Raw genomic sequence first — 11,960 nt, 5'->3', positions numbered from 1 at the left:
CCTTTGATTTTTCTTCATTTTCTCTATAAAATTCTGCCATCTGTTCCTCCTGCTCTTCAATTACATCCTTGAGGGTATCTACCTGGTATATTAAATTGTTCTTCTCATTGTCTAATTGTGCATTAGAAACCATAGCTTTCTTGTACTTCTCTTCCACTTCAGACAATGAATCCTAAATGAAAAAGTAATCAGTTTAAGATCTAAAATACATACATTTTTTATATGCAGTACAAGAATTTATAGCACTGGCACAAACACATGAAGATGCACTTTTGCAAAACAAGCAGTTTGGGAACTCCTTGTTTAGTAACATGCACATAAAACAGGAAAACAATAATAAGCCAACAATGCCATTCTAGAAATTTATGTCCTCTCCACTCTCCAGAAAATGAAGACGCAATTTAGCCTCCAAAAGATGAAAAGGTTTGCAGAAAATATGTGTGTGTAAGCATCAGAAAATATAGAATTATATATGAAATATTACTCTAGCACTTTCTAATGAAGTGCCTGGTATTTAGAGTGCAGTGATAAATAGATGAGAGCTTCCCTTTAAACAGGTACAGTTTAGACACATTTGAATTCTACCTCTTGCTGGACTGATTTGCATCACTTTTCCACTGAACATAATAATACTGGTATGTATGTGTAAACAGCTTTTTCAAGAAATTATCCAAATTTTAGTCATTTTAAAATAAGCAATACAAAAATTTATATTTCTTTTTAAAACTAAAACACACACACCAAACTACCACACAATGCTTGAAATATTATACAATGCAAAGTTCTCTACTTAAAATAGCTTTTAAAATAACTATCAATTACTTCCTAGTCACTTTAAAAAATATATTATTTTTGTTTCTGAGGTAAAAATAAACTTATTTCATAGAAAAAAGAAATTGCTGATGGAACTAAAATTTTAAAACAGTAGTGTAATTCTAACAAGCAAGATCAGTAAAGCAGACCTAAGAATCTAGAACCTTTGTTATAATTGATTTTTGACAGTAATGTCCATATAATTCAATGGTAGAAGAATAAATGATGTTAGGACAACTGGATACTTACAATGAATTACAGATCTAAATGTAAGAGATAAAACTATAAAACCTTGGGGGCCGGGGAGATGGCTCAGTGGAATAAGCACTTCCCTGACAAGCGCAAGGGCCTGAGTTCGATCCCCGGTTCCGCAAAAAAACAAAACAAAACAAAACAAAAAACTATAAAACCTTTCAAAGAAAATATAGAAGCAAAATCTTCGTGGTGTTGGAATAGGTAAACAGTTTCTTAGGCCAGGCATAGTGGCACATGCCTGTAATCTTAGTGTTTGGGAGGCTGAGGTAAGAGGATCACAAGTTCCAGGCCAACCTAGACTACATAGTGAGTTCAAGGTCAGCCTGAAAACTGTATGGCAAGATCCTCTCTCAAAAAAAAAGAAAAGAAAAGAAAAAAGAAGCTTCCTAAATTACAAAACCAAAAGCACAATTGACTAAAGAAGAAAAACAGGCTTCATGACATTTTAAAACTTTTTTTTTTTGGTTTTTGGAGGAAGGGGTTGGCGGAACCTGGGATTGAACTCAGGCCCTTGTGCTTGCCCGGGAATAAAAACATTTCTTTAAATAAGACTTTTAAAAATATGATGATCCAAAGACTATTGCAAATGATATCAATAAAATGGGGGAAAAAAAGACAGCACACAAAATAGGAGAATTAATCATTTGGGAAATGCATATCAAAATCATACAATGGCATTCTATTTCACATTGACTATGATGACTATAATCTACAATAAAAAAAGATAGGGGCAATAGTACAGGACAAATTTAGCATTGTCTGAGACCTTGGATTCAATCTCTTAACACACTCCCACCCCCCAAAAAAGAAACAGAAACAAGATATCAAGTGATAGGATGTGTGAAAATTGACTCTTTCATGAACTTCTGGTGGAAACATAAAATAAACAGCAACAATAGAAAATGGTTCAGCAGTTCATCAAAAGGATAAGATGGAGTTACTATATGATCTAGTAGGTTTTTAGTTTTGTTTTGTTTTTTCTACTTTTCTACCCAGGAGAAACAAATGCTTATATAAAAAACTACAAATGTTTCATAGCATTATTCATAATAGCAAAGCAAAGTAGAAATAATTCTAATATACTATCAGTTGACAAATGGGTAAACAAAATCTAGTAAATCCATGTAATGGAATATTATCCAGTCATTTAAAAATACCAATACATATTACAAAATGCACAAATCATGAAAAAATTATGCTAAATGAAAAACCAATCAAAGAAGACCATGTATCATATGATTTAATTTATATGAAATGTCCAGAATGGGCAAATCTAGAGGCAAAAAGTTAGTGATGCCCAGGCTGGGAAGGGAATGGGAAACAACAAATGAGAAAAGACTGCTAATGGGTTCCAGGTTCATTTTGGGGGTGATGAAGATACTGGTTTGTGGGCACAGGTGCCAACTCTGACTATGCTAAAGACCAATGATTATGTACTTCATGTTTAAATTTTTTAATATATTTAGTATAGTCTACAGAGTCTCACTACGTAGATTAGACTTGTAATGATTCCCCTGTTTTCAACCTCCAAAACACTGGGATTAATGGCGCCTACCACCACACCCAGTCTTAATAGCCTTCTCAGCTTGCCCCGGGGACATGAACACGGATTGAACCCCAGCCTCTATGCTCTGCCTAAGCAGGTGCTTTAATCTGCTGAGCTATCTGGCTGACCCTCATGTTTAAATTTTTATGGTGTGTGAAGTATATATACCTCGGTAGATACAAACACACTTTTAGTAATGATTCACAAACCAGAATTGATTAGGTAGGCAAGATTGAATCAGGTACTGGGAACATTTAAATAAAATGAATATAAGCAAAGTCACTACAATGATCCCAGTATTACAGTATCTGAGAAGCTATGCAGAATGATAAGATTTACACTAGAACAAAAACTAAATAAGACAGACTAAGCAAAATTCTCTTTCCACCATGCTCCCTCCAGAAGAGTGGAGGGAGTACCATCAGTGTGGTGGAGTACTATTCTATCTCATATATCTGGACCTGTTATTGTTTAGAACTTAAATGTCCCCCACAGGTGCATGTATTGAAGGCTTCATCCCAGTGCAGCTATGCTCAAAGGTGGGGACCTTTGGGAGGAGAAGGTTAAGTCATGAAGTTTCTGACTAAAATGAATGCATTAATCCACTTATGGATTCTTGTGTAAATAAGCTATTGTAAGGTGATAGAAACATTGGGAGTAGGGCCTATTTGGAGAAGTAGATCATTTTGGGGTATGCCTCTGATGGGTACATTTGATCCCCAGCTCCTTCTCTCTGTCTCTCTGTTTCACAGTTGCAATGAGATGAACAGCTTTATTCATCACATGCTCTCCACCATGTTGTTCTTCCCCACCCCTGGCCCAGATGGAGTAAAGTGACTTTAGGTTGCAACCCCTGAAACCATGAACCCAAAATAAACACTTCTTCCTTCAACTTGTTTTTTTCAGGTATTTTCTCAGTGAAGGAAATACAACATGATACCCTGCCTCTGTACATCGACCATGCCCAGTCTCAGCACATCCTGGGGTCGGGGCAGGCAAAGCACACCCAGGGATAGATCCCTGCCACTGTGCTTTACCTAAGCAGGCACTGTGGTCCACTGAGCTATCTGGCCGGCCCTGCCTCTGTTTATGTTTTTAACACATCTGAATTATTTTTGCTTCCCAAGATGTGTTACATACTGTACCATCTTCCTACCATAAATGTAATCATTATAGTTAAAATTCTTAAATTTCTAAAGATCATACACTATATTTTGTTCTATAGCTTGCCCCTTATTTTTAATGTTGCAGAAAGCTTCCAGTCACTACAAATAGATGTACTATGCTTTTTTATTTTGCACTAAACTTTTGTACTAAAATTTTTTAAAGTATTAATTTTAGTAATACTTAGCTACTTCTTCAATTTATAAACAGATTACTTACATTTTTCAATAGTATTTTGGGGCTGGGGAGATGGCTCAGTAGAATAAGTGCTTGCCTGGCAAACGCAAGGGCCTGAGTTCAATCCCTGGTTACACACACACACACACACACACACACACACACACACAAAAGGTATTTTACTGTATTTTCCAAAAAGTACATCCTATGGAACATGGCAAACACTGTAATATTATTGATCAACTTTCCTGAATAAAGGATGGAAGCAAAAGCTCAATAAAGCACCCCAAATGGCAAACATAATAAATTTTCAAATCATTTGATTTCTTTCCTAATACAACTACATGTAAAATTTTAATATGATGAATCCATCTGATGTACTGAATTTGAAACCTTAATCCAAGATATTTTCACAAGTTATGTATTTAAAATATAACATAATTAAAAAAGTAACTGAATCTTGAAGACTGGAGCAGTGAGACTAAAGGAGCACTAGGTGCCACAGTGCACGCCTATCACTTCAGTTATTTGGGAGGTTGATGCAGGGCAAATCACAAGTTTAAGGCTAGGCCAGGAAATTTAGTGAGACCTTGTCTAAAAAAGGGAAAAGGAGAGGACACAGGGAGTCAGAGGAGAGAGGGGGAGCAGGAGGAAAGAGGAAAAGAAAGAGGAGGGGAGGGGGAGAGGAAAAAAGGTCTGGGGATATAATTTAGTTGTGAAGTTGCCTGGATTCATGCCCCAGCACACACGCACACACACACACACACACACACACGCACGCACGCACGCACGCACTCACACACTCATATGACAAAATCAACTAATTCTGCAGTTCTCTTAATGTTTACTGGCAAACTCTCCTGGGGTCTTATCAGCAGCTTCTAGGCCTCCTTCATGGTACTCTCTGTAGGCATTCCTGACAATTTTGGTCCTGGGTTATAATGGTGAGTTCCTTATGGATACACTACCCTCATAAAGGTTTTGGCTAATATCGGTGATACTTCAAATCATGCCAGAGAGAATGATGAAAGCCTTGCTTATGAGGTTATGTTTTTGAGTTATCATTCTCAATGTCTTAACTTTTTTAGAAAGTTGGTTATGGAGCTAGGCAGATAACTCAGCAGTCAAAGTGCTTGCCTGGCAAGTGCAAGGACTGGGATTTGAGCCCTAGTACTGCATGCTATGCCTACCACCAAAATTGGGTGTGGCGGTGCACACCTATAATCCCAGCACTGGGGAAGCTGAGACAGGAGGATCACTATGAGTCTGAGCTGCATAGTGAGACCCTGTACCAAATAAATAAAAGATTTTTTTTAAAAGTTAAAAAAAAAAGTGTTGGTTATGTATTTTGATTTCAAACAGTACACAATATTTACAAAATCCTTGAAGCTTTTATAATACTAGCCTTCAAAGTCCTAGCAAATCCAGAGGAAAAGAAGAGCATAGTCAACAAATGACACAACCAAAATGTTCACCCCACATGCTGGTACTTAAAACTAGTAGTCATTCTTATTCAAAAAGATAATGCCCATTTAAATTTCCCTCCAAATTCTTGACAATACTAGAAACCTATGCAATCATATTTGATCCATGAATAAAAAATGTAAACAAAAATAAAACATACATCTCCTGTTAACAGGTTCTTTCTTCTAGAGTACATATTCATAATATTCCCAGGTACCTCTTTCTCCCACTTTTAGTTTGGACTGAGTTTGGGAACAGAATTAGACAATATATTTGCATTTGGCTGAGAAGAATATGAAGATCCAACTGTCAATATAGATGTTATTAGAATATTTTTAGATGTTTACCCAATTAATTTTGTATGGCTAAGACAAAAGAGACAAGGTGTCTTATGCAGATACTATACAAGTCTTGAAAACTATGTAGTAGTATATCTTCTGCTGAGTATTCTAGAAATACTACTAAACATTTAAATACAAGCAGTGATTGGAAGCTCACCTTTCTTATGCTTTGCCAGTTAAGCACATGCTTGAAAGACAAACACTGTTAGTAAAGCTATGTGCAATGGGTTAAAAGAACTTGTGAAACCATTACCAACATTTCTGCGTACAGAGCATGCTTTAGGCTGCAAAATTGGCCCTGATACCTTTAGTTCTTTAAGTCCCTGCATGTATCTCCCTTCTACATCCTGTATCTGGTCCTTAAGGTCATAGATATCCTGTAGGACATAGGAATGAACCATTGCATAAAACCATGCACAAACATATCTTAATTCTAAAAGGAGTCAGATGAAAATAATACTTACTTTTGTATATTCCAGACTAAAAGTAGGAAAATCAAAGTACAAAAACATAACTCTACCTCAACAAACCCCTAAACGAGTCAAATAGGTCAGATGAAATCAGTTGGAGAAAGAGCTGGAGTATTTAATGTAGTGTTATTTTCTTGGCATTAACGCTGTTAAGAAAAGCATCAGCAAATGGTGGCAGGACTATATATAAAATGCCATGTTAGCATAACTTTAAAAATGTTTAAGTCACAAATAATTTTTAGCATAATATCACCTTTCAACTAGTAAAATACATATTACTTATAAGAAAATTTATTAATATGTAAGCTTCATGAAATATTATACATGAACAAAACTGTCAATTAATTGGTTGCTGACAACAATTAACGGGGTGATTTTAAACACAAAGTTTATTTTTTATTTTTTTCCATAATTTTATTGATAAGCAAATAGCAATGAGACAGTTTCAAATCAAATTGGTAGGACAGTTTCAATAATTAACACATTGCATACATTCCTCCCAGTGGTTAACTGCTGTACAAGATGCGGACATGATATCCTATCTACAAACACCATTAGAATAAATCACTCTATTCATTAAGAGAATGTAACTATATATCTATCCCAACCACTTTGAATACACAGATACAAAATGGACATTCATCTGTATACCCTTTTTTTGTTAAGTTCCATTCTTTCAATATTATAGGTGTGTTAACTCAGCAAAATAATCTAAAAGAGTTCATTAGTCCCTAATAGTATTGGGTCTTCCACTTCATTGGCAATGTCAGAAATTGTTCACCTGATTCCCCTACAGTTCAACATAACAGCATGGCTTTACTTCTTATGTTTTGTTTTTATACTTTTCTGCTGGATGGTTAAGACCAAGGTAAAGCAGGACCTATGCAACAAGCGTTGTAGCTTTTGGGTCTGATAAGGTCAGTGAAATCCCCTCAGGATTTATCTTGAGATCCTGTACCTCAGATTGTTTGTCAGTGTCAGTCCTATGAATAAGTCACGGCCATTGCTTGGCCAATGTGCTCTCTGTGAAAGCCTGAGAGAATGTTTTCTCTCCATGTGACTCTCCTTAGGCACACACTACATCGTTGATCACTTTCCTCTTTGGCCCCATAATCTCCTTGATCAGAAAATTTGGAACACTACCGAGTTACATGACGTTACAGTACAAGTTCTCATATGTCCTGAGTCTTAATTGATCTTGGAAGGCTAGGGCCAAAACGTTGGCTTTCCTTGCAGCCCTCCTTTTTCTCTAATTTTGGTCTGCAAACTTAGGTTGTTAACCCTTCAGAAGAAAGCTTATTGTTATTACCATACAACTTAGGCTGTTAAGCTTAACCTCACTATCTGTCTGCATATCAAACATCTTAGGCATAACATGGAACAGGTATTTTTCATCAAGTATTGATATGTTGAACTTTAAGTCCCTACAGAATATAAACACAAAGTTTAAAATACAAAGTTGAATGAGATATTCTATTCTGAGGATACAATTTATAAAATGAGGAAAACACTTGCTCCAACTGTTACTGTAATTCTTCTAAGTGAAATTGCTCAAACATTAAATGGAAAATATTGTTTCCTTGTGTGGGATGGGATACTCTATCTATCTATCTATCTATCTATTATTTATTTATTTATTTATCAGAACTGGGGATTGAACTCAGGCCCCTGTGCTTGCCAGGGAAGTGCTTATTCCACTGAGCCATCTCCCTGGCCCCAGGGATACTCAATTTAGGTGAACTATAATTGCCCTAGGACTCTGAACACCATTCTACAGTTACAGACAGCATCAATCAGAACCCATTTTTGGTATTAGGCTTTCCCTGCTCCCTTCATTCCCTCCCTGGTAGATTTGTCTTTTACTCATTGTCCATGCAAGAGGCATCTACTGAGAACTTTGGAGATGCCAGTACTAAGACACAAAAATCTGTCTTCAAGGAGGTCATTCTCTCAAGGAAGAAAAACAAGCAACAAGTACTGTGACAAGTTAAGTCTGAGCCTCAACATTCCTATCCTTTTTAGCATCTAAATGCAAGAACTGCTTTGACTGCACAACCAGCACTTATTCTTGGTAAATTCCTACACCAAGAGCTTAATAAATACTGACACCTTTGAAGTCACCAACCTGCTGGCTTAGATCAGCTCTCCTTGTGCTACTGTCTCAAACCTTTCCATCCTCCCCACTAAGTTCCAACTCTCTTTCTCAAAGCTTATTTCACACAAAAAGATACCTATTCCTACCCTATAATCTTATTCATTCACTACCTGTCTCTATCTCCTCCTCTACGGTGTCAGCAATAGAGCCTCCACTCTAGTCAAATCCATGTTCCTGAGCCCTGGCCTTTCAGCCCTCAGGCAGTCTGCTGTGTCAATTACACTCACCTCTTCTTTCTCTACCCTATGTACTACTGGCTCAATCCATTTCATGAAAATAATAAATGATTTTACCATTAAAACCTATTATTTTCTTAATCTCTTTCTGTCTCTCTCTCTCTCATTTTCTGATTCCAACTTCTTGCTTCATATAGCCAACTGAAAGCGATTTTCTTGTATTTTCTCCCTTCACAGTTTTGACTGCTACTTCATCCTCACTGTTCAACTACAGCATCACTATTCTCCTTGGCTCCAATACATCTTCTGATGCCAAATTACTTTTAGGAATACAAATCAGCTATCTTGCTGCCCTATTGAATGTTCCACAGTTGTCAAGGTAAAATTTAATTCCTTTCAAGCTAGCCAAAACACAGTTTGTGATTTGGCTGCCCACCATTTCTCTAGCATTCCTTCTTGCCCGCTCCACTACTTCTTATTTCTTATCCTACCATTTGGCAATTTTAGTGTACAGATGTTTTAGTTCCCTGAATGTATCTGAGAAACTTTGCCCTTTTCAACTTCTTTGCTTAATGCTTATTATTCCTGTAAACCTCATCTCAGAATTTGTCTTTCATGAAAAGCCTTGTTATATTTTCTCCCAAATTAAATTTAGATGGTGCTTTTCGGATTAACTTACTTTATTCTTTACTACTACCAGGGCATCATATCAACTAGTTTCCCTAGTTTATGTCAATTTGTCTTCTCTGAGAAGTGACCGCTTAAAAGAGAGAATATTTTTCTAATAAATTTCTAGTGCCAGATATTCAATAAACTTTGAACTAATGGATCAAGGAATGAAGGGATACATTTTCTATCAACATACTTTCTATTCTTAATAGCAGGTTCTGGAAAATGACATTCAAGCATGTTTTTAGGTTCTTGTCTTCCAAACAAAGGGGGTGATGAGTATGGAGACTCAACTAATGACTTAATAAGCTTTTTATTATCTTACGTATTTCCACTATACAAATGTATGTACTTCTATTACTATGAAAAACTGAGGTAACTATTAAATCAGCCAAATGATATTACAGTGGCTCAGAAGGCTTATAATATTCAATCTGGTTTTCTGTAAATCCATATATTTTCCATTTAAAATATGGTCAATTAATTCAGAAAGAATTACTTTTACATGTATAATAACGAAGGTTTTTTGTTTTTTTTGTTTTTTTTGTTTTTTTTTTTTGCTCCGAATGCCTTCAAGGCATGACTGGCTGGCTTGTGTTGTGGGGATCAAACCACAGCAACCTGAGCCTGACTGCTTAGTTGAAGCAGCCACTTAAAGAACTGAGCTAAGGGGCAGGGCCCCATAACGAAGAAGGTTTTTTAGCATTAGGAAAATTCATTCCAAACAATACCATTAAATTTTCAGGAAAGAGAAAAAAAAATTAATCTCTTTCCTTTCAGGCTCTAAGACATCTAACTCAAATTTTTTAAATGCATTAGGCATCTTTGTAAAAGAATTCATACTCCTAGTAAGTCACACTAAATAATAAAAGTTCCAGTACACTGCAAAGAAACAAAAGCACTTTTAAAATCAAACAAAAAATTGAGTTTACCCGCAATTCATTTAATGAGGTGTCTGGGTCTATTAAGCTGCTGGTGTCCCCACTTCCTCGTCTGGATGAGTTTCCACTCAGAGGAGTTGTTGCTGAGGCAGAGTTTCGAGATGAAGGCTAGAGAACGAGAAACAGACACTGCTGAATGTTTGTTCCTTTGTTTGCTGTGGACACACATGGTGCAGGGTTGTGGGAGCAGGTATGAGTTTCAGAAGGACATACTAATGCAATGCAGCTGAGAAGTCACCAAGTACACCTGATAGGATATGTGGGTGGTGTGGGGGGAAGGAAGTATCAAGAACAGAGTCTAGGCATATTAAACATAATTTTGTTAAATCAAAAACCTTGTCAAAACCTAAAATTCAAAATAACCAAGAAGGAAATAGTTTTTAAATGAGCTGTTTATTTTCTAAGTTTATTTTTGCTATATTTAAGTAATACTCAGGAGATTAGCCCAACAGATTAATTTAAAGCAGTTTTAGAACTGTACAACTAGGACAGTAATTAGCACTTCCCTATTTAGTTCCTAAAACTCCTTAAGAATCTATTTTTTCCCTAATACTTTGTTCATAAATATAAAGACTTTATTTGCAGCCCAAACAACCATATTTTGTATATCACTATAAATCTGGAGTGCTCATACCAAAATCAACTTAAACATTAAGATTATGTTACTGACTGATGAATGCTACAGATCTGTGCTGTCAACTACAGCCATTAGCCACATGTTACGTGTACTCAGCACCTGAAACATGATCAGTACAAATTGAGATTTAGGCATAAAATGCATAATCTGGAAGGCTTAGTTTGGGAGAAAAGATTAAAAAAAAAAAAAAATCACTAATTTTTCAGTTTGATTATATGTTAAAATAGTTTGGATAGTAAGGCTAAATATTACTTTTCTTTTCACTTTTTAGATGTGACTACTAGAGAAATTAAACTTAAATATCCTTAATATCTGCCCTGCATTATATTCCTATTTTACAAAGCTGATCTTTCTTGGGTAAAACAGTATTAATTCTGAGAAATTATTTCCTTGACCTTCTAAAAATACTTTTAAAATAAAATTACCAAGTTTATCACAAAAGGAACTTCTAAAAAGTAGTTATTTTTCTTCAAGAAATAATTTATCTAATATAAGAAAAAGTCCTCAAGGTTTTGTTACCATCAATCCTATAGACACTATTTTTTCCAATGTTTAATGGCTTCTTGAGATCAATTTCCAGAGAAATAAAAATCAAAAGAGCAGCTAAAAACTAAGAAATGACATAATAAATGTAGTCTTTTCCCTTCCCAGGACTTCTTATGATTTAACTTCGGAGGAATTTTGAGGGATCAAGGACAGGAAATAGATGAAGGGAGGAAGAGTAACTACATCTGACAAATTATAGTAAAATAAAGAATGAACAAATCATGGAAAGTAACTTTAACTGATCTTGGGAACTTAATTCCCATAGGAATTTATATACTCACCCTTGTGTAATTTTCAGCATACTGTTTGTCAGATTTTTCATCCAACTAGGAAAAAACATAAAAATCAGAAAGATGCTTAGTATATTGATTTTTTTTTTTTTTTTTAAGAGGGGGGGAAAAGAAGTGATCTTATTTGAGTTCTCCAAGTTCAATGTTTGGAACCTAACAGTAAGCATACTAAAACAAATAAAAGTTAAGCCACGGAAGTCAAAATGTCAAGAATTTTAATTCTTCTCCTAAGGAAAACATGCAGTAAGCAAACTGAAAATCTTAGAACTTTTAGGAGTTTTTCATAGTATTTAAAGCATGCGAAAGAAAACTAATA

At 35.5% G+C, this 11,960-nt stretch overlaps 1 protein-coding gene across 1 annotated transcript in view; it reads right to left on the bottom strand.

Annotated features, from left to right (window-relative positions):
- The window catches only part of Lrrfip2 (LRR binding FLII interacting protein 2), a 134,094-nt gene that overhangs the window by 26,929 nt on the left and 95,205 nt on the right, over positions 1-11,960 (bottom strand). The window contains exons 16-19 of the mRNA XM_023719781.1: positions 11,636-11,680; positions 10,163-10,279; positions 6,066-6,137; positions 1-172 (exon numbers count right to left, since the gene is read on the bottom strand). Of these exons, the coding sequence (XP_023575549.1) occupies positions 1-172; positions 6,066-6,137; positions 10,163-10,279; positions 11,636-11,680 (406 nt within the window). The remainder of the gene's footprint in view (positions 173-6,065; positions 6,138-10,162; positions 10,280-11,635; positions 11,681-11,960) is intronic.

Source organism: Octodon degus, unplaced genomic scaffold, assembly GCF_000260255.1.
Source record: "Octodon degus isolate 3935 unplaced genomic scaffold, OctDeg1.0 scaffold00071, whole genome shotgun sequence".
In the NCBI taxonomy this organism is placed as follows: domain Eukaryota; kingdom Metazoa; phylum Chordata; class Mammalia; order Rodentia; family Octodontidae; genus Octodon; species Octodon degus.
Note: the sequence above shows the minus strand (reverse complement) of the source record. Positions and strands in the feature narration are given on the sequence as shown.